The sequence below is a fragment of the Cebus imitator genome, unplaced genomic scaffold (genome assembly GCF_001604975.1).
Source record: "Cebus imitator isolate Cc_AM_T3 unplaced genomic scaffold, Cebus_imitator-1.0 Scaffold282, whole genome shotgun sequence".
NCBI classification, from domain to species: Eukaryota; Metazoa; Chordata; class Mammalia; order Primates; family Cebidae; genus Cebus; species Cebus imitator.
Window position 1 is genome coordinate 2,483,586 of NW_016107597.1, and position 24,322 is coordinate 2,507,907.

At 35.4% G+C, this 24,322-nt stretch overlaps 1 protein-coding gene across 1 annotated transcript in view; it reads left to right on the forward strand.

Moving 5' to 3' along the window:
• Positions 1-24,322, forward strand: part of IL1RAPL1 (interleukin 1 receptor accessory protein like 1) — a 1,323,503-nt gene that overhangs the window by 1,263,301 nt on the left and 35,880 nt on the right. Inside the window, exon 7 of the mRNA XM_017501615.2 lies at positions 22,737-22,869. Within this exon, the coding sequence (XP_017357104.1) occupies positions 22,737-22,869 (133 nt within the window). The remainder of the gene's footprint in view (positions 1-22,736; positions 22,870-24,322) is intronic.

The window sequence follows — 24,322 nt, forward strand, 5'->3', positions numbered from 1 at the left end:
AAAAAAAAAAAAAAAAAAGAAAAAAGAAAAAACTATTGTATGAATTGGGTTGCTATTATTTACTCTCAGAATTCAATAGTGAAGAAATGTCTTTTCTAGTCATGTTTATTTATCCATTCACTGTCTAATAAGCATTTATTGAATGTTTAATGAATGCTACATATTGTTCACCAAGATAGGAAATCAGAAGGTTGAGCAATTTGGGGAGGAATATCACTAGTCAAATTGCTGACACATTGAGCGTGAGATGCTTGTGGGATATCCAAATAGAGATGTCCATGCAGGACAGAGGCCCAAACCAAAGATTTAGATTTGAAGGTCAGTAAATACTCGTGGTAAAGTCTTTAAAGTATTTGACATATATATATAAGCCTGCTCCTGCATGTAAGGTGTGAGTAGAGGATTAATGAGAGAAACAGCAAACATTCCCTAGGTGCATGGAGCAAGTACCTTCCAAAGAGGCTGGAAAGTGGTTGTAAGAAAGCCAGCAGAAAAGGACTTCCAAAATGAAGGAGGAGTAAGCTATACCAAGAATGTAGAAAGATCTAGTGAAATAAAGACATAACCACCCAAACTGGGAATCAATTTTAGTAGAATGCTATCAGTGGACGTCAGATTGCAGTGAGTAGATGGGAAATGACTTTCAATGTGCTGTATGTTTAGGGGAATGATTGGGAGATAAAGTCAGAAAGGACCTCACTGTTTAGCACTTGGTACATGATATTTTATAAATACCAAGTTAATAACTTTAACTGGGAAATAATAAAATCATTTTCCTCCTAATCCCAGAAGACAACCCATTGAGAGAATGGGAAACTTAACCAGGGAGAAGACAGTGATAACTTTGGCCTAACATGTGTATCCTTCAGACTTCATCCAGAGAAGTAGAGCAGTAGGGTACCATATATGTATCCTATTAGGTGTGTGTATGTGTGAAGTTTGTGTATATACACATACATATAGATAGATAAACATATATTTTACAGAGAATCAATTTACACAATTATAGATCTGACTAAGCAGTCTCCACAAAGCTGTCTCTGCATCTAATGCATCTAATGTCAGAGCCTGAAGTTCACAGGCAGGCAGTCAAGTGAGAATATCACAAACAGGCTTGAACTCCACTAGGACAGACTGAAACCTATGTTGTTTCTTGTTGCCTCTGAACTCAGCAGTAAGAATGAGTACACACAGCTCTGGTCCAGAAGTCAGAGACACTGAAGGAAGATCCAGGGGGAAAGAGAACACACAGGTCTAACTGATGCTTCGTGTCAATGAGGCAAGTCAGCATACCAGCAGCAATGTGCTTGTGTGCACATGTGCATGCACATACACACACACTGCAAAATGGCAATTGCCTTCCTAACATCCTCCAACTAGTGTGAAAAAAATTTTCGTGTAGCCTACCCTAACTGGACACATGCAAGAAAATGGAATTCTGGGAAATGTAGTTTGACCTAGCAAGTTGGCACATTACAGAGCCAACACAATGTGTACTCTCAGAGATGGCAAGCCTTGGGGACTACTAGAGTAAGGGTTCTGGGTAAGCATTGTGCTTCATGAAGGTCGTGTCACTTGGTGGATAAGTGAAGGAAGTTATGTAGAAATGTGAGGGTGGGACCATGAAGATCAGCTTGTTTATCCTCTCAGTTATTCTAAGGGCATTGCTGCCATCCTGTGAACAAGGGAATTAGGAAATAATTGATTCAATTTATCTCTTTACTACTCCCACCGTTCTCCATTATAAAAGGAAATGACCAGTTTCTACTATTTCTTTCAGGCAATATTTTTCTAAGATGAATGATTTGATTATTACAGTGAGAATAAAGTGATCTCTCAGAAATTTCTGACAATAGTTGTACAAATGGAAGTTATAGTGTTGGCTTGAAAAAGAGAACATAAATACTATTCACACTTATTTAGTTGTACTAAAAGACCAAGTAATGCTATAGAATGTAACCTTATTTGTTGTTATGCTAAGCTGTAAGTGGAAGGCATCCATTCATCCTGTACCAAATCCCTGATTTTTGGAGTAAGATGCCAATGGAAATAGTGGAGCTAGTTTAAAATCAAATACCAGTTCAACCAAACTGATTTAAAATTTTCATTTGTGTTGGGGAAATACATGGTCTTTAAATATGGATGAGAAAGGTGACTCTTCTAATACTTGCCTATGTCCTGTTAATGCTGTACTTCCAAAGATGGTCACTAATCTATAATCTATACAACTGCACTTTTCTAAAGATAGTTAGAGTCACCAAGCTGATCCTGACTGAGGGAAAGATGTTTCTCAAAGACCTTTCCTATGACTACAGATTGTTGAACAAAACAGGTAGTGAAGGAAGATGATGCAAGATTTGCTGTGCTACCATGAAGTAGAATATATGGTGATATTTTAAGGCTATATGTTTACTGTTGCCTAAATTATAAAAGCAATATTTTATATTGTAAAAACTTAAATGTTGGAAAATACTCATAAAAAAGATAACAAAGAAGTAACTGAGATATATCACAAGTGCTTTAAAACTTCATCCATGAAATCTTCAGAGGCTCTCTCCCACTTCAGATGAGAAAGCCAAGAAGCATATCTTTTGACTAAATAGTGATATCAAAAATACTAATTGACATTTCAGAATTGCAATTTTGAAATGATTTGCTGTTCTGCTCACAATAATCATAGTTAAGTTTACTAACTGTATTCATTTTGTCTTAATATTTGCTATAACTATATTTTTCTATGGGTTGGGCATGGCCAGGGCAAATTTAAGCTATCAGATTGACCAGGTTGATCATATCAGTGAGGGATATTTTCATTAATCTAAGATGGTGTTTGATTCAAAATGCACATCCCATCAGCAACACTTGCCATTAATCTTTCAATGAGAGGAATTCCAACAGTTAGCACCACGGAGTTAACGATATGAAACATCATCCAGACCTGAACAAATGGCTTTACTCCTTCCTCTATCTTGGGCTGTGTGGAAGTGGTCAGGGTTTCCTGGAAACAGTTAGATATGTAGATTAGATATACTGAAGGGCATTCCCCGTAACAGTCAAGCGTTGGGGAAAAGGCAAGCTTATTAATATAATAGAATGCCAATAATGTGAATGATTCCATAAGTATTTTAGGGAAAGTATTCATTTTTATACAATGAAATACATAAAGTGGTCATTTTCCTAAAGACAAGAAGACAGTTATTTTAATTGACTTCCACAACTTCCCACTTAGAGAGTTGCTAATATTAAACAATAAATAAAATATCACTGCCATAAACAATAATAGTGATAGTCAGAAAATGGACTTCAGAAAATGATACACTTTCTTAGGTAAGAAAGCAGTAAAGATATTCTCAAGTGATAACCTTTATTAGATGCTGGCAAGTCTGAAATGCTGCTTTGCAATCTCTTTTATTGAAGAAATCTTGAGGACTATAAACCTAGATCAGTGCCTTATAAGCTTTGCGTAAGGCAGTTGTAATTAAAAACCAAGTGAAAAACTTCCCAATAACTCACAGAAGAGTAATCAGTCTTAGTATTAGGGTGTGTGTGTGTGTGTGTGTGTGTGTGTGTGTGTGTGTGTGTGTGAATGTGATACTGCTTAAGTATACAGGCCAGGAGTAAGGGTAACATCATGAGGGAGGATAAAGGCATAGAAAGTCAGATTGGGAATTGCAAAAGGAAAGGAAGAATTTTGAGGGTTGTCAGAGCTACTCAAGAAATTGCACATTTAGAGACAATACAAATATTTTCAAGCAATTAAAAAAAAATGATCTACTGAGCCTGACATTGCATGACCGGGATAGGTGGATAAAAGTTGGAATAGCATGATTAGTTTCAAGTGATTTTAAAAACACCAATATTAGAATGGACTAAGACAAGAGATACACGTTGCAAAGAGAAATAACAAGTCTTCCTCAAGAATAAAAAGAACTGAGAGACCTAGCTTTGGTCATAGACTAGAAATGAGAATGACACTGAATTTTTTTTTCTTTGAGATGGAGTCTCGCTCTGTTGCCCAGGCTGGAGTGCAGTGATGTAATCTCAACCTGGGCAACAGACCAAAGCTATGCAACTTCCACCTCCCTGGCTTCAAACGATTCTCCCACCTCAGCCTCCCAAGTAGCACCTGCCACCATGACCAGCTAATTTTTGTATTTTTAGTAGAGACAGGGTTTCACTATGTTGGCCAGGTTGGTCTTGAACTCCTGACCTCAAGTGATCCTTCCACCTCCGCCTCCCAAAACTCTGGGATTACAGGCATAAGCCACCATGCCCAGCCAACAGTGAATTTTTTAAGTACTGAAAATATCTATGAATGCTACCAACTTCTGAAACTTTTTCTGATTAACTCAGCACAGAAAATTCCCTCTTATTTTGAGCTTCAGTTGTTCAAACTGCTTCCATGGCAGTTCAAACTGCTATGTCTCCCTCTATCAAATGTGGACAAAAAAGCCCGGCTTCATGGTGTATTTTAAGCTCAGAAGCTGTCAGAAGCATTTTACTGAGCCACTATAGAGAAGAGACAAGCAGAGCAAACTACTGCCTGGAACACAAGCAGTTACACTGAGTACTTATAATATTATGGTAACAAACAAAAGTCCTTCTAGGCAGCAAAAGAGAAAACACCAAACAGTGAGTTCACTGAATGTTCATTTACACCTTAAATAATAAACAGCATGCATTAGCTATCCTTATTCCTGCACTCGCCATGTTATAAGCCTATACAACTTCCTAAAAATATTTCATTAGGTTTGAAAACTAATAAATCTAATGATTACAATTTATATTTTTAAAAACATAAGAAAAGCAGGCTTTGTGCATCAAGACCTTGAGTGTTAAGAAAGTCGAGAGAGGGCTGGGCGCGGTGGCTCAAGCCTGTAATCCCAGCACTTTGGGAGGCCGAGGTGGGTGAATCACGAGGTCAAGAGATCGAGACCATCCTGGTCAACATGGTGAAACCCCGTCTCTATTAAAAATACAAAAAATTAGCTGGGCATGGTGGTGCGTGCCTGTAATCCCAGCTACTCAGGAGGCTGAGGCAGGAGAATTGCCTGAACCCAGGAGGCGGAGGTTGCGGTGAGCCGAGATCGCGCCATTGCACTCCAGCCTGGGTAACAAGAGCGAAACTCAAAAAAAAAAAAAAAAAAAAAAAAAAAAAAAAAAAAAAAAAAAAAAAAAAAAAAAAAAAAGAAAGTCGAGAGAGGATACCTCATTAAAATGTACAAAGAATCACAAAATTCTATTTGCATTGAACCTTTCATTTTGGCCCAAACTATCCACGTAAAAACTATCAAAACAAAGCATTCTAAGTCACAAGCTGCTATATGTGTTTTAGAACAGGTATTATTTACTATATCACCCCTAAATAAACCAAGGTCTAAGTAAATGGTTTCTAGATTTTCTATAATTAAGCTGAGTTCTTTCTTAAAAGGAAACTCATCCTAATTCATATTTTTCTTCTCAAAGAGGAGCTTATATTTTTATGTTTCTGCATTTTGAACATGAGTACTGTGGGGAAGTATTGGGGATTAGCAGGAGATAAATATGGTTTTTGCCTTCATCACTAAGTGGATCAAATTAGTAGGTATATGGCCATGATTTTATTCTGCCACACTGCGACCTGTGAGACAAGATGGAAAAAGTAGATTCTAGAGGTACTGATGGATACAGGCTTAGCTGGGTAGCAAGGATACCCCAAAATGTGATGTCTTTGATAAAATTGAAGTATATTTTTCTTGATAAATAAACCAATAGCTAGAAGCCCCAGAGTGGTCAGGTGACTCCGTTCAGTTAATTCATTTGGGCACTCAAGTTCCTTATATGTAGTTGCTCCCTTATTTTGTCCTCGTATATCTGGCAGAAGCCAGTTCACTGATACATTGCTTTCCAGTCTACAGGAAAGGGAAAAATAAACTCTAGGGCATGAGGCTTTATCATAAAGGAAATGACCTGGAAATTGCACACATCACTTCTTCATACATGTCATTCACCCAATCTTAGGTACATGATCACATTTAGCTGCGAGAAAAGCTAAGAAATGTGGTCTATAACTGGGTAGCCACGTGCTCAACTAAAATTCTAGGGACTATACTGCTAAAAGAAAGAAGGGACTAATAGACACTGGGACGCATTTGGTGGTCTCTGCCTCAACAAGTATCAGTCAGGGTTTGGAGATGACATATTAAGCACAAAAAAAGTTAAGGCAATGTATGGACAGGGTTTGTTCAAGAGAATCACAACTTATATGTAACAGTGGTGGTAACTTACATTTGAATAAACTGCTAGGGGTATTTCACTTTCACCACCACTAATATTCTTTTCTTTCCTTCTTCTTTCATTTTTCATTCCCTCTTTCTACTCCTTTGCATATTCCAATCCCCCCCCCATATTTTTCCTTTCTTTTTTTTTTTCAACTGCTTATGACACTGAGGTTTAAAGAATTTGCTGGTTAATGACCTCAGATACGTGCTTTCTTTATGCATTTTTAATGGTTGATTTAAATATACTTGGAAGCTAAAAATGCAATAATTTGCTTTAAATGTGTGGGACTCTGGAAAGAGGAGAAAGCACTGTAAGAGCTAAAAAAAATGAAGAAAGGATTTGGAACAGTGACTAAAAGAGCAATTAAAAGTAAAAATAAAGAATGTGTCTTATCAAGATATAATCACAAATATTTGAGGGTAAAAAGACCTCTTTATTAAAACCTAAAAATATCTGCATTACAAAAACAATGCTCACTTTGTGGATGACTTGAAACAACTTTAGAAATGAGTAAAATTATAAGGAGATCTGATGTTTTTGTCAGAAAGCAAATCACGAGGTACTTCTTCCATCCACTCAACTCAAGGGTAACAATGGCTATACTTCCTGCCCTTCATCATCACCGGGAGTTTCTAAGTAGCCTTTTAGAGCAAATCAATTTCCTGGCAGGTGAATAATTTCTACTATATAGTCATCATTTTCCCACATCTTTTATCTAAGACCCATCTTCTCAACACTCAGGTGCAACATCACACCTTCCCAGGAGTGAGGTCACCAAGTGCAACTGAGTGTTAACAGATGTTTGATGTTAATAAGAGGGACACCTCCTCTTCTAGCTAGTGTCCACTGATTGTTCTAGACACCATGAACTTTTGCTACATGCAGGTAGAAAACAGCCATCAAGGGCTAAAATTTGAGCCCTTACAAGAATCTTTTTACTACCCAATACAATGTGGTAATAATATTCTCATTTTTCAAGCCCTTTTCCTTCAAGTGCATAAGATTTCCTCTCCATTCTAGAGGATCCTTGCTCGTGCCTCTCTTAATTTCATTACTGTGAGAAATACCCCGACAGCTTGTTTCAATTTCATTCTGCAGCCCTCTGACTCCTGAAAGGCATACTTTGGCCTAATTTGATATATATACTATATATCATCACTTACAGTACAGTTTGTCCCATAATAGAAATACTACTGCTAATAATAATTGCTAACAATAAGTGAACACTCACCATGTGTACTATAATGTATATTAACTCCAAGTTATTTGTCATTACTTAAATTCTCTTATAATCTATTGATCAAACAAGTGAGTTTCTTTATTCCTAAAAGCTGCAAAAATATATAGTAATGTATAAAACCTATTTTCATAAAGAAATCTGACACTACAGTTGAATTATGGTTAGCAAATTTAAAATTCATACCTTGTTTTACTGTTGTGATTTTGTTTCCTTGAAATTCGAGCAGATGTTGTAATATCTTGCAGCAATCACATCCTCAACTATGAGCTTAATATAACGTACCCCTTTCATTACTTTTCCTTTCTTTTAGAATTCTTAGATAAATGTCTGAGTTTCAAAGAACTATCTGTGCTTTGATATTGGCAACTATTTTCTGCCATAGGTCGTAGTACTTATTTAGATAAAACATCTTAAGGAAGTTCCAAGGGAATTTCAGTCTCCGTGTGTGTGTGTGTGTGTGTGTGTGTGTGTGAGACAGAGAAAGAGAGAGAGAAATACTTCCCTTTTTTCATTTCTGAATAAAGCTTTCTAGAAAAGCCATTCAGTGTAACTAATGACAAAAGATAAATATGTTTTGTAAACCACTTTGCTTTTATCTTAAATGGGGAGTCTTTGGCAAAACATTTATCTTTACCATGACTGTAGAGTAATTTTAATATACATGATTAATGGTGCAAATGAAATTAAAATCCCCCTACTATTCAACATCTTACTTGAGAACAAAACGCTCACTATTTCCTAATTGCAAATAGTAAAAATGTCTGGATGTTGGTGCTTTTTAATTAGAGGAGAATTTTCTTTTTAATTAAAAAAAGAGAGCTTTTTTTTTTTTTTTTTTTTTTTTTTAGTAAGTTAGAGTGTCCTCTAGTGGAGAGAGAGATTGATCTCATAGTTTTAGAAATGGCTATGTGATACCCAGTTAGAAGTGTGTTCTACTTAGCTGATTGGAATCTACTGGTTGAAGGGGAAAAGTATTGTTTTCCTCTAAGACCCCTCAAATCGTGGCCTAGTTGCAAGCCTGCGGTGAGACAAGCATTGTTCTCATTTTAGATAGCAAATGATTTTTTATGATCAATTTTAGAGTGCTTCCTTCTGAACCTGGTGAGATCAAGCTGACTGTGCACCTTTCTGCCAAAAAGGAAGCAGATGCATTTCGTGCAATTTACTGTGGCTTTTATAGATACCAACTTGAGGCAGCAAGAATACAATTATCTTCAGGACTACAGAACTGGCTGACTGATATATTTGATGTGTGCAGATCCCTAGGCCATAGCTTAAATTTGTCTGTTATTACTTGAAGGAAAACAAAGAAACAAAATTGAGAGACAAATTAAATAAAGATCTCTCTTCTCCTTAACTTGTGGAATTCTAATGCTAATTTCCTGTATTTCTGGTTAAATGTGGTAAACAGTCTTAGCTCTATTACTTGTGTATCAGCGATGAGAGGTGCAGGAGTTTTTTCAATATCTAAATGGAAGAGAGTAAGGAAGAGCTGCGGTGCTTGGCTCTGAATCACAGGCTAGGATTGCCTTATCAGAAATTGCTTGTTGCAGCAAATTAGAGACTGAAAGAGAAGAGCGATAGTTGGTCTTGATAGCAAGCTAAATAGCTTGGACTTAAATAAGGATAAAAAATGTATTGCTGATTCTTTTTTTCTTTTTTAATTTTATTTATTTTTTTATTTTACTTTAAGTTCTGGGATACATGTGCAGAGCATGCAGGTTTGTTACATAGGTATACATGTGCCATGGTGATTTGCTGCACCTATCAACCCATCATCTAGGTTTTAAGCCCCACATGCATTAGGTATTTATCCTAATGTTCTCCCTCCCTTTGCCCCTCACCCCAACAGGCCCCGGTGTGTGTTGCTCCCCTCCCTGTATCCATGTGTTCTCATTGTTCAACCCCCACTATGAGGGAAAACAAGTAGTCTTTAGTTTTCTGTTCCTGTGTTAGTTTGCTGACAATGATGGCTTCCAGCTTCATCCATGTCCCTGCAAAGGACATGATCTCATTCTTTTTTATGGCTGCATACTATTTCATGGTGTATACATGCCACAGTTTCTTTATCCAATCTAACATTGATGGGCATTTGGGTTGGTTCCAAGTCTTTGCAATTGTGAACAGTGCCTAAATGAACATACATGTGCATGCATCTTTATAGTAGAATGAATTATAATCCTTTGGGTATATACCCAGTAATGGGATTGCTGTGTCAAATGGTATTTCTCATTGTAGATCCTTGAGGAATCGCCACACTGTCTTCCACAATGATTGAACTAATTTATACTCCCACCAACAGTGTGAAAGTGTTCCTACTTATCCACAGCCTCATCAGCATCTGTTGTTTCCTGACTTTTTAATAATCACCATTCTGATTGGCATGAAATGGTATCTCATTGTGGTTTTGATTTGCATTTCTCTAATGATCAGTGATGATGAGCTTTTTTTCATACGTTTTTTGGCCGCATAAATGTCTTCTTCTGAAAATTTGTCTGGTCATATCCTTTGCCCACTTTTTGATGGGGTTGTTAACTTTTTTCTTGTAAATTTGTTTAAGTTCTTTGTAGATTCTGGATATTAGACCTTTGTCAGATGGGTAGATTGCAAAAATTTTCTCCCATTTTATGAGTTGCCAGTTCACTATAATGCTAGTTACTTTTGTTGTGCAGAAGCTCTTTAGTTTAATTAGATCCCATTTGTCAATTTTGGCTTTTCTTGGAATTATTTTTGGTGTTTTAGTCATGAAGTCTTTGCCCATGTGTATGTCCTGAATGGTATTGCCTAGGTTTTCTTCTAGGGATTTTATGATTTTGGGTTTTACATTTAAGTCTTTAATCCATCTGGAGTTAATTTTTGTATAAGGTATAAGAAGAGGTCCAGTTTCAGTTTTCTGCATACGGCTACCCAGTTTTTCTACCACCATTTATTAAATAGGGAATCGTTTCCCTGTTGCTTGTTGCTAAATCTTATATTTGAAAAAAGGGGGATAAGGAGAGTGCTCATAAAACCTTTCAGTAATCCAACAAATGTCAGAGCCGTACTGAGTGTGTATAAACATTGCTTAATTTAATGGTAGTGATAAGCAACAAAGCAGATATTATATTCCTTTTTATAGATAATTTTCAGAAACATGTATTGTCATGACTCTTACACAGATACATTAATGAACACATGCTAAAAAAGTTTTTGCTCATGCAATATGAGGGGACCAAGCAGATGTTATGACCAGTTCAAAGGAAATATCAAAGAAGCAGATTTACACAGATTAAATGAATGTCGAGATGAATTGTAAATGGAGACAAATTTGTTTTTTCCCCAGGTTACAGTAGGGATAGGAGAGGTGAGTCAATTAAATCACTATCAGACAGGACAAAATTTATACCCGTATCAGTGTCCTACGTTTTACAGAGTCAAAATATAGTTCAAAGACAGTAAAAGAGCAGGAGCCCAATAACATGGAAGAGTGTGCCATAAACCAATAAATGGTTTTCCAATGAAAGGTAATTTTCTACATAATTTTTCAAATATATGTATATATTTCTGTAGCTTGGATTGGGTTCTCAGTGACCCGGTTGTATATCCTACTTTCTTGTCTACAACAGCTACTTCTCTACCCATGACTGCCATTATTGTGAACCCTCTTTCTCTTTCCTCTTCTCCAGCCTCCCTGTCCTTGCTTCCTGCTTACAGGGCCTGCCCTAATATTTTTCAATGTTGTTGCTTTTCTGAGCCCCAGTTCCACTTTAAACAAATTCCAAGGTAAAAGCAAATTCTTTTGGACAGTTAACTGTAGCCACTTGCATGAAAAATCACCTGAGGGTGCTTGTTAAAAATTCAAATCTCTGAAACTCTCCAGACTTGACTTGCTGAATCAAAATCTGGTGGGGGGGTGGAGGTAAGTTTTTTGACAATAAATTTGGGACTCACTGACTTAAGTAAAATAAAAAAAAATGTAACGTCTAATCCATATGACTGTAAGCTAAATGACATTGTAGAGTATATGGGAGTACAAAATAAACACTGATATGAAAGTTAGTGGAACTATGCAAGAAAAAGCAAGGTTAATGGTAGCGTTAGTAATTGCTAATAATAACTTTCCCTAAAGTTCCTATTGCAATCTAGCACTAATTATTATCAAGTTGAATATCTGAAATATCAATCTATTAATTTATTAATGTCCATTCTAGATATTATGCTGTTTTAAAATTGTCTTTTCTTTTTAATCAGAAGCATACCCAGACACACATTAAATAAACACAAAACATAAAAATTCAAAATCATTCTGTTGTGATTTTTTAATTATAAATTCAAATCTTTCAATCTTGAACATTTTTGTTATTTCTAGACTTCAATTTTAAGAAATTATTTTCCTCCACAGATTTATAAAATATATACTTTCTCTTATATAGCATATTTGTTTTGTAGTAATATTTAACTCTAATAAATCCCATATTTATTTTGCTATATTATATGAAACTAATTTTTGTTTTCAGAACATAATGCAGTTCTGATAACTCATTGCCTGGAGTTAAATCTGCTACCATTTCTGAGCACTACAATTGATTTCAAAGAGCTGTATCACTGCCTGCGGGACAAACATGATGTTTTTTTTTTTTAATCATTGTTTTAAAATATATTTTGCTCTTTGTTTAGACCAACAACATAATGTCCAGATCTATCATCATTACACTTCTTTAGAATAGTTGTTGACAATATCCACCTACTTAAATTTCTAAATAAATATAGAATTATTTTGTTGAGTTCTACATCTTAGTGGACTTTTGTTAGCATCAGCATTCCATCTAAAATATAACTTGGGAATGGATTTGGATTTGTTTAATTGTTTGTTTATTGCTAGTATAAATAAGATCTCTTGTATTTTCTAATCAGTAGCTGTAGAAATCATGGATGATAATAATTTTTAAATATCATAGACCATAACTAACTACAGTTTTCTTCTTAAGGCTGGCAAAGCTTTGATAAACATCAGTGTCTCTTAGAGAATAAGATTTTAAAAAATAATAATTTTAAATCACATTAACTATAGCTAAACTGTAAGTACATTAAATTACTATAAATCATGTAGTTTAAAAAAATACCTCAAATTTGCCAGGTTTACCAACTTACCCCACTAAGGAAAATTGACTTTATTCTGAATTGCCTTCATCAATTATTTATTGCTGCAGGGTCACAATATGCTGAGATAGATGCTCTTATGATTTCATATTAGACAGATAGTGTTTCACTTTAAAATTTTAAGCCTTGTACCTGTAATCATAGCTACTCAGGAGAGGGAAAGATCACCTGAGCCCAGGAGTTCAAGACCAGGCTGATTAACATAGCAAGACCCCATTCCAAAAAAAAAAAAAATTTATAAGCAAGCTTTTAATAATTTTAGAATGTATGCTCTTAAGACCCACATTTTCTCTTGGTTTTATTTTGCATATTCTGTCTCTTTTGAATTTCTTAAGGATATTTTTGTCTGGACCTAAAGTTCTATCCAAATATACTGAAAAAAATGGATAGCCCCTCCTTCGAGAATTACACATAGACTCCATTTGATTTATAGGATAGCAAGTCTTATTTTTTACATGATTATATTTTCTTTTGTTTGAAATAACTTGAGCTACACAGAATTTTATATTTTGGAATACCAATACAAAAGAATGTTATATCAAAATGGCAAATTTTAAAATTTTACTAGCAAGTGATTACATCTTAGATTTGAATATCTGAAATAACTCTTTTTAAAAAGACAAAATATAGGGCTTTTTAAATTGGTTAAGTATGCAATCAGATTATCTTCAAACAATGCTTTTATTGAAATTGATTCAATATATGAAGCCTTTATTTGGCAATTTTCATATTTATGTACTTTACAAATGTTAACTAATTGATCTGCTTGACAATATTCCATTAAACAGTTGTACAAATTTTATGTTCTGAAACTCTTATAAACTTTAATAATAATAATGTTTTTATCAACTTTTTAAAACATCTCATTGCTTTGTTATGTCCTATTTCATTAGTAAAACTTCTAAAACATTATCATATGAAAATAATACTGGCTGGCTGCAGTGGCCCATGACTGTAATCCCAGCACTTAGGGAGGCCAAAGTGGGAGGATGGCTTGAACCCAGAAGTTTGAGACCAGTCTAGGCAACATAGGGAGACCCTGTCTCTATTAAATAAAAAATTAGCTAGGCACACCAGCCTGGGTCACAAAGCCAGAACCTGTCTCAAAAAATTAGCCAGGCATGGTTACACATGCCTGTAGTTCCAGCTACCCAGGAGGATGAGGTGAGAGGATCACTCAAGCTTGGGAGGTTGAGGCTTGAGGCTGCAATGAACCATAATTGTGTCACTGCACTCCAGCCTGAGCAACAGAGTGGGACTCCTCTGTTTCAAAAAAAAGAAAAAAAAAACCCGAAAAGAATGCTGGTAGGCATTTCTATATACCAACAACATCCAAGCTGACTTCCAAATCAAGAATGCAATCCCATTAACAATAGCCACAAAGTATAAAATAAAATACCTAGAAATACAGCTAGCCAGAGGGGTGAAAGATCTCTACAACAAAAATTACCAAACACTGCTGAAAGAAATCCGTGATGACACAAACAAATGGAAAAACAATCCATGCTCATGGACAAAAATAACCAATATTGTTAAAATGGCCATACTGCCCAAAGCAATTTACAGATTCAGTACTATTCTAGTCAAACTATCAATGACAAGGAACTAGAAAAAAAATTATTTTAAAATTAATATAGAACAAAAAAGCCCTGAATATCCAAAGCTATACTGAGTAAAAAGAACAAAGCTGGAGGCATCACATTACCCTACTTCTATGTGTCTGTTTTTGTACCAGTACCATGTTGTTTTGGCTACTGTAGCTTTGTCGTATAACAACAACATGGTACTGGTACAAAAATAGACACATAGACCAATGGAATGGAATAGAAAGCTTAGAAATAAAGCCACACACTTACAACCACTTATCTTTGATAAAGTTGACAGAAACAATCAATGAGGAAAGGACTATCTATTCAATAAATGGTGCTGAAATAACTGTCTAGCCATATGCAGAAAATTGAAACTGGAACCCTACCTTTCACCGTGTACAAGGATCAACTAAACATGGATTAAAGACCTCAATGTAAAGCCCAAAACTATAAAAACCCTGGAAGAAAACCTACAAAATATCACTCCAGACATAGGCCCTGGCAAAGATTTCATAACAAATATGCCAAAAGCAATTGCAACAAAAACAAAAATTGACAAGTGGGACTTAGTGGAACTAAAGAGCTTCCACACAGCAAAAGAAATTATCAACAGAACCCCAAGGTCAGCAGACAATAGTAAGAATGAAGGACTATGTCTGAAATGGGACCCTGTTAAGACAGAGCTGTCACCAAAGAATCTATCATTGCAACCAAACAACCTGGGGCAATTTAGTCCTGAACTTCCAGTACTGTTGCCATGGTTTCTAGACAAAGACGATAAGGCTGCATTCCAATTATATCCTTCAAAATGACAGATAACTGAAAAACAGGAAATGAGGCAAAAAAATCTCAGGTCACTCAGAAGAGATGTGATAGATACAAGTGACAGAGAAGTGAGAAATGCAAGTTTATGGTTGCCTAAAAAACACCTTTGTGGTTTAGAATGCAAATTACATATTTTGAAAACTCTCCAGATTTTCAATAGCAAATTTATCCACCAACGAGTTTATTATTCAAAGCCAGGTATCTCTTGCTTAGTAGGAATCTTCCAAATAACACTTTAAGCTTAAAGAACTCACGAATTAAGAAAATTTAAGAAAAAAACCTCTTGAAGGGTGAAAACTAAAAAATATCTCTCAAAGTTCGGTGATACTGCAACTAAAGCAATGCCATTTTGTTTCTTTAATGTTTTGAGAATTGTTTAATGCTCTTCTTTTTCTTTTAAGGATGAAATATAATACTCTGCTCTTCCAGTTCAAGGTATAATTCAAGGTATAACTATAAACTTTGCACCCAGCTAATATTTAAACAATATCTGATAATCAATAGTAGTTTTTCAGGATCAGAAGAAAATTTGTTGCTGTATTAATACACTTTAGTGAAGAGACTAGTCTCTGTTTGATGAGAGAAACCATTAGGTAGGGATCAAAAGGTTAATAGTGAACTTGAGAATGGTGTTGGTAGTTATAATTTGGGTGTCAGAAAATTTCATGTTTCTGCATTCTCTGCAATCAAACAGAAACAGAACATTTTAATCCCTAAGTGACATGGATAATTTGCTTGATTTTTACAACTTAAAAAATTAATCTAATAATCTTAAAAGTTTTAAATCTCAGTTTCTTTATCTGTGAAACGGAATGAGAATATCCACCGTTTAGAGTTATGATTTTAAACTAGATAATGCACACAAAGCACTCAGTTCAGCATTTGGTGTATGCTACTGTCAGAGGCATTTTAACCAGAACAACTCCATCTTGAATAGGGGCTGAGTAAATAAGGCTGAGACCTACTGGTCTGCATTCCTAGGAGTTTAAGGCATTCTTAGTCACAAAATGATACAGGAAGTCTGCACAAGATAAAGGTCATAAAGACCTTCCTGATAAAACAAGTCGTAGTANACACACACACACACACACACCATGGAATATTATGCAGCCATCAAAAAGAATGAGATCATGTCCTTTGCAGCAACATGGATGGAGCTAGAGACCACCATTGTAAGTGAACTAATGAAGGGAAAGAAAACCAAATACCACATGTTCTCGGTTATAAGTGAAAGCTAAACATTGGGTACACATGAACACAAGTATACTTGAGGGTAGGGGATAAAAGGAGGGTGAGGACAGAAAACTATCTATCAGGTATTGTGCTTATAACCTGGATGATGAAATAATCTGTACACCAAACCCCCATGACATGTAATTTACCTATGTAAGAAACCTGCACCTGTACCCCTGAAATGAAAATAGAAGTTTGAAAAATAAAATAAAAAAATTCTTGTAGGCATATTTGTATTGAATTTAAAGGAGATGATACTGTGGGTTCCATTAAAATATGTTTACTTTTAAATATTTGAAATTAAATCTTCTCAGTATTGCCTAACTAAGTAAGCCTCCAATAATTTATTTGGTTTCTGAAAATTGCCAAGTAAAAATATAGTCTGATTTTATAAATCATCATACATTTTATAAATCATTTTATAAATTCATTACTGTGTTTATAACACAAAAGTAGGTAAATAAAAAGCATTTTAAGTATGATGTTGACAATTACATGCTATGATCCAATAAGAAGCCTTTTTATCTTGATAATGTTTTTATAATTTTGAACGGTGATTAGCAAAATAGCTATATTTAATAATAAAGTTTGGTTTCATATGAATCTTAGGTACCACAAAGATAGCCTACTTCACCCTCACTAGGATGGCTATAATAAAAATGACAGATACTAACAAGTGTTGACAAGCCTGTGGAGAAACTGGAGCCCCCATACATTGCTGGTAGGAATGTAAAATGGCACAGCCACTTTGGAAACGAGTTTGTCATTTCTTCAAATATTTAAACATAAGATTCTCTTATGATCTAGCAACATCACTCCTAGGTACATACCCAAGTGAAAAGAAAACATATGTTCACACAAAAACTTAGCAGCAGTATTCACAATAGCCAAAAAGTGGAAACAACCCCAGTGTTAATCAGCTGATGAATACATAAACAAAATCCACATATGGGATGCATTCACACAATGAGGTGTCATTGGTAGATACTATAACATGAATAAACCTTGAAAACATTAAACTAAGCAAAAGAAGCCAGTTACAACAGGCAATATATTGTATGACTCCATTTATACCAGATGTCCATAGAGACAGAAAGTAGTAGATTCGTGGTTGCTAGGGGCTAAAATGGGGAGTGGCTGCCAATTGGTACAGGGTTCCTTTTTGGGGTGACAAAAGTGTCTCAAAACTGATCATGGTTGTACAATTCTGTGAATATACTGAAAACCGTGGAATGGTACATTTTAAATGGGTAAATACATGGTATGTGAATTGTATCTCAATAAAGCTATTAAAATATGCAAACTTTGTATTTTAAAAATAATTTTATAGACAGTAGCTTCTGGTAAATGTTTAACAGTTGGCTCTCTAAATGCAGTTCTGCCATGAATACAGTTGATGTTTTTATTGTCATTAGCTAATAAAACAATGGAGGTGGATATCAGAACTTTACTCACTCATCAATGATATAAATGATTTCTTTGCTGAATCAAATTTTAGTAGGAGAATATTTTTTTCATATTTGTGCTATTCCCAATATGGCAGCTATAGACACAACACACTTTTAATTTAATCTGCATTATTAACATTTTCCCCATCAATGTTTTAAATACAGACAGTCAACAAAACAATAAATCATAGCCTGATTTGTAGCATTTGCCATTGTATGGAGTAAATACTCCTGCCATGGCCTTTTTCAAGCTACCAACATAATGTCATTAAACATATAGTTGGGAAGAGATGTGCAGTAGTACACTATCATATAGTATTTCCACCATATGGATACTATAGTTGTAAATAATCTCAAAAGATGAATGAATGAATAGTAAAGCGTAGCAAAATCATTAGGAAGTTTTGAGTACCTATTATTTTTGTTTTTAATATTGTTTCTTTGTATTTCCATAATTTAAGTTTTAATGACTATGCTTAACAACCTGCTCACAGAATTTCTGAAAATGTAGTAACTGACCTTTGCAAGTTGGTATGGAATAATACCACTGAAATAAAATCTGAATGAGGAGGCTCTGTACTTGCAATGTGAAGCCTACTTTCCATGATAAATTTGGCTTGTGGAGACATGTAGACATGTACCCTTTAATTAATGAAGCTTTTAGAAAAGGGAAACAATGTAAAATGAAAGTTCAAAAGATAGTAAGCAGATATTAATTAATTTGAAATTATGTATTGAGTTATTAATATATTCAAGATGCTGTAATGGGTCCTAGTAATACGAAGGTAAATAAAGATATAATTTCTGCCTTTGGGGAATGCAGAGTCAAGTTGCTGGGCTAGATATGTGGGCAAAGCAGATACTGAAAGGACTATATCATCATGAAACAGAAATATGTTCCAAAGTCTATGGAGAAAGAAGAGAAGGAGGGAAAAAATATTAAATGAGTATTTCTTGAAAGTGCAGGCCTGCATTTTGGAAGAGGTACCATTTGAATTGGATTTAATGGATGGGAGTGTATTAGGTAAAAATGAAAATTTAAAGCAAAGAATATAGTCTTAAATAAAAGCATGAGACTATAAAACGGAATATGAATGGTGACTCCTAAAAGTCAAATGCTAAAAACCTGTTGTGTAATTAGCATGCCCTAGTTCATCAGCCCAAGGTACAAACACAGTCGCATCATTTATTACTTTCATGACTATTTGTCCTTTTTAATCCTTATTTGCCCTTATTTGGTGGACATGCATCCCTTATTCCTAAGCTTCACCCTGCCCCATGAATTTCTATCAATTCCTGGTTCTTATTCAGGCTTAGAGGAAGGGATAATAGTCCTTTATTCCTGCTTTCATACACAAGGTGGTAATACACAGTTGGGTTCCAACATCACAGCTCTCTGACACAGGTACTTTTTCCAAATAAATGGTACCAGATGAACCCAGCTCTTCTCCACAACATTTAGGGCCCCTCATTAGACACTCAGGTGTAAGTTTGACCTCACCTGGCTTGCTCTCAGGATTGACTCTACTTGGCTCCTAGTGCCTAGCCTGTGAGCAGAGCAATGCATAAGAAGGGAAGTGGTGACTTTGCTTAGCCACACAAATTTGTACAATTAAGAAAAACCACTGAAAAGCCTCTTCACAGAACAAAGCACTGCTCAAATTGACTTTCTGTTCTGCCTATATTGAGAAGAAACTAGAAGTTTCCAGATCTCTCTCTCTCTCTTTCTGTGTGGGGTGACACAGTGAGATATATATATATAATAAAAATGAAAAAATATCTATTTTCTGCCTTAACAGGCTTCCTACTTAATGTCTGCTTTAAGAGTTTCCCTATTATCACATTGATAAAAAGCAGAGTGTTCTGTAGTTACTGCTACCACCTATGCTTTATCACTTTAAGAAATTATGTGGAAATAATCTGATCTTTGCAGTGCTTATTCCTTATGTGACCCCAGAGTATTGTAACATTCTTAATCCTTGATTCTGTCTCATCCAATCTCAAGTTTGAAAATACAGTAATACTGATCTCTTTAGAATAGAAATTTGATTACATCAGTCTCCTATTTAAAACCTTTCCCCAACTTCCCATTGCCCTGAAATGGAAGTCTTCAATTTTCCAAATGCCCTACATAGAACAGCGCTGCTCCTGCCCTGGCCTCACCAGGTCTCTATTCTTCCCCTAATCTTCCCTCTACCTGTCCTTCATCTACACTTTAGCTTTAGCCCCTTCAAAATTATTTTATTTCCCCCAAAATTCCCTGGCTTTTTCTCACTCATGCTCTTTCCTCTGTCCAGAGTGTTTTTCTATTCTTCTCTCCACCCTCTTCTATTCCTTCCTTGAATTTCACTGTCTGACACACAGCAAGCCCAAATCAAGGCTGGTTAGAGTTCTCCTAGGTGTCGCCATAGCACTACAGATACACTCGGTACTGGAGACCCAGGCAGGGTGAGGTAGTCAAAGAAGAGGTGAACCAAGATGACTGAGAAAGCAAATTGCTTCTTACATGGGTGCAGGAGTCATTTTTTAGGTGTGGCAACACAAGGCCTGCAGGTGAAAGAAATGAATAATTATAAAATTATGAAAACAATAAATAAAAGTGAATAAAAATAAAGAGTTGATCTGGGAAAGAAAGGAGGGTAATGAAAGACAGTAATTCACGTTCCAATCAGGAGGTCAATTGGCCTCTCTGCTAAGGAACGTCAGATTCCTTACTTATTATTTATAAGGTCCCATATTTACTAAAATTGTAATGGAAAATTAGGCAATACCTGGAGATTTCTATTTATGGGTTCCAGGCATTAAGTCCCACCTAAAAACTTAAACTTGGTCTTCTAAAGGACAGATGGTGTAAATTATTGATATACACATTTTTAAAACTGTAATACCTCTTGTTTCCATTAGCATGTAATGTTAATCATCGTAGTAGGTCATATTTTGAGACTTGGTATTGAATTCATGACTACCTTGGCAGTATAACAGATAGTGCTGTTGCAAAAAAAAAAAAAAATGTGCTCTTATAAAAATGTAAACACAAAGAATATTTTTTTGAAATTGTTTTGTATTGTTGGTTGACACTTGAGGTAGAAACCTGCAATTGATTTCCAATCAATGAAATAGTCATTTATTCATTTTGTAATGTAAATATTCTCTAAAGGAGAGAGAATTTTATACTAAAATATTTCTGTACAAAAATTAATAATAAAGAAACCTCCTTGGAACCTCAGTTTGTCTCTTAAAAGTTTGTAGATATTTTCTGGACTTGCCTTATCTGGTCATCGGTGATGACTATTATATAAAAAATCTGGCTGGGCATGGTGGCTCACGCCTGTAATCTCAGCACTTTGGGAGACCGAGGTGGGCGGATCATGAGGTCAGGAGTTCGAGACCAGCCTGGCCAACATGGTGAAACCCCGTCTCTCCTAAAAATACAAAAATAAATTAGCTGGGAGTGGTGGTGGACGTCTGTCCCAGCTACTCCAGAGGCTGAGGCAGGAGAATTGCTTAAACCCAGTAGGCAGAGGTTTCAGTGAGCCAAGATCGCACCACTGCACTGCAGCCTGGGTGACAGAGCAAGACTCCACCTCAGTGGAAAAAAAAAAAAAAAACGATATCATACCATCTTAGAAATATTAGAAAAGCAATAATTTTTATGAATTATTCTTAAGCAATGAACATAATTAATAGAATACAATTAATTGTAGCCAAGAAAAATTTTGTCATTGTGAAACTTGTAGAATTTACAGATACTCATGCTCTAGTTTAGAAAGAGTACATATAAGTGCATTCTGCTTTTCTCTGTGTTTATATTGTAGAATCTCTCATAAGCAAAATTTCAAGACATATTAACTGTCAACTCATAGCTTAGCCCTGAGACTTCCAGTACTTAGGAACCTCTTCCTTGCTCCTTAGGGTGACAGAGTTCTCAGGGCCCTCTGGCAACATCCTTAAGTATTTATGATTACCATAAATTGAGAGTTTGCTTACTTCAAATGCCAGCGAAGGTGTTGCTTTTTCATTTTCAACCCTTCACGTGGTGGCCATCCCTGACAGTTTCTTTGCCCAATACAGACTTACAAGACCCCATCTTATCCCTTGATTTCAGGTTCCATTTAGCATTAGCAAGGTCTTAATACTAGTATCTACTGTAATATTTCAGTTCTCTAATGCTGACTGAAGTTTGAGTAAACCAGGTGCTTGTAAAGTGGCATAAAATATCCAGAAAGAAACTTTACCTTTTACAGACATTAAATTTACTTCCACCTTTTAGACAGAGACTTCAATTTACCTTATTAAATAACTGACCAATCTGCATTCACCATTAAAGCATTCTAAGTAGCATATTGAAATAAACTAATATTCATACTAGTGTAATTGATTTTACCTGTAATGAAAATCCCAAATATTTATTATCATGATTTTTCATTTGTTTTTAATGTGTTTTTCTACCAGAGTATGTGTTAGCTTCTTTAATTCAAATATTATTCTTTATAAATTAAAACTAATTTAATAGCATTCTCTTAGGATCTCGGATTTATGGCTCCTTTTTCTTTGCAGCCAAAGATTTTCTATTTCCCACATTCAAGACTGAGAAACATCTTCTATCTGCCCTATAAAATCTTGTGATTAGCAACATTATGTACCCTTTGATATCACACTTTGAGAAGAGCACAACACCTCTGTGGTGTAATTCGCAATCATTTATGACCTCAATCTAATCATGAGAAAACATCAGGCAAACAGAATGGGAAAATGTTCTATACACATCTGACTAGTCCTCTTCAAAATTTTATAAGTAACTCACATTCCATTAAACAAGCCATGTTGTCGAAAGCACACATTCTATCAATTTGACAAAGACTGAAGATCTCTGAAAAATTATTCTTCTAGAAAGATATTTTATTAAATCAATGAAAAGTGATCAAAATGTTACCTGCCAGTCTGCTAAAATAAGAGTGAACAAAGAGTTTTATAACACATTTCCATCACTTCTCTCTGCAGGTGACTCTGCTAATCTAACATGCAGAGCTTTCTTTGGATACAGCGGAGATGTCAGTCCTTTAATTTACTGGATGAAAGGAGAAAAGTTTATTGAAGATCTGGATGAAAATCGAGTTTGGGAAAGTGACATTAGGTAATTTTTTTTTCTTTTAACTTGTACAGTCAAGATTAACATTTACTCTGTTAGTGAATAGAAAGTAAGCTGAAAGTAAGTGTTTTACTGAAAGTAAGCTGAAAGGAATTTGTTTTCCTATTATCATAATAAAATGCTACTATATTTAATGACAAAGAAGCAAAACACTGTTAAGAGACTTACTATGGAATTGTAAAACATGAATGCCATTTGCAAATAATTAAAAAAAATAACAAGGATTGTTTCAATAAGCAATATACTGAGTGTGGCTGGGCGTGGTGGCTCTCGCCTGTAATCCCAACACTTTGGAAGGCCGAGGTGGGTGGATTGCTTGAGGCCAAGAGTTCGAGACTAGCCTGGCCAACACGGAGAAACGTTGTCTCTACTAAAAATACAAAAATTACGCGGGCATGGCGATGCATGCCTGTCATCCCAGCTACTCAGGAGGCTGAGGCACAAGAATCACTTGAATCTGAAAGAGGCTACAGTGAGCCAAGAATGTGCTACTGCACTCCAGCCTGTGCAACAGAGTAAGACTGTCCAAAAAAAAGAATATACTGAGTGTGAGATTAAAATATCATAAAATATAGACAATGTGTTAGTGTAGCTTTTGTTTATGAGACCCTTTTTAAAAAAAGAAATATGTTCTTTGGGAGGCTGAGGTGGGCGGATCACTTTGAGACCAGCCTGGCCAACATGGAGAAACCCCATCTCTACTAAAAATGCAAAATTAGCTGGGCATGGTGGCAGGCACCTGTATTCCCAGCTACTCAGGAGGCTGAGGCAGGAGAATCACCTGAACCCGGTAGGTGGAGGTGGCAGTGAGCTGAGATCACACCGTTGCACTCCAGCCTAGGCAACAAGAGCGAAACCCTGTCTCACAAAAAAAACGTTGACAGGAAACATTAACAAGGTACAGTGACTCAAGCAAACACAATCTCTGTCATTTCCTTTTATATATTTGTGCATATTTGAGCCACCAAGTGGATTATAAGCTGTTGATGGTACTGATAAGGATACACAAAATGTTTTCATCACCTTTCTTAGTCTGACTTTAAGGTTGAAATATTTATATAGTGGGAATGCTACCATGAAAATATTTGAAGGCATAATGCCTAAGCCTCTTTTTTGTTCAATGTGTTTATGTATTTATTCATTTAAGTATCAAGATATTCAATGCTGACTATAATTGTTCTTGGGCATGGATAGTTATTTTTAATCATAATGTAAATATGCAAGAACATTAATAATAATAAGTAAGTTGCAACCACATCAAAATGATGATTACTTCTAAACATCCTCCTATCTAAAGATTGCATCTTCTGGGTATATACAAACATTTTAATCATGGTCCCCCATTCTAAATGTCAAGACTTTTAAGACTTTATCAAAGGCCTAAGAAAAAATGATTTTCGATAGAAAATAACATATGAAACTGTCACATAAGGTTATT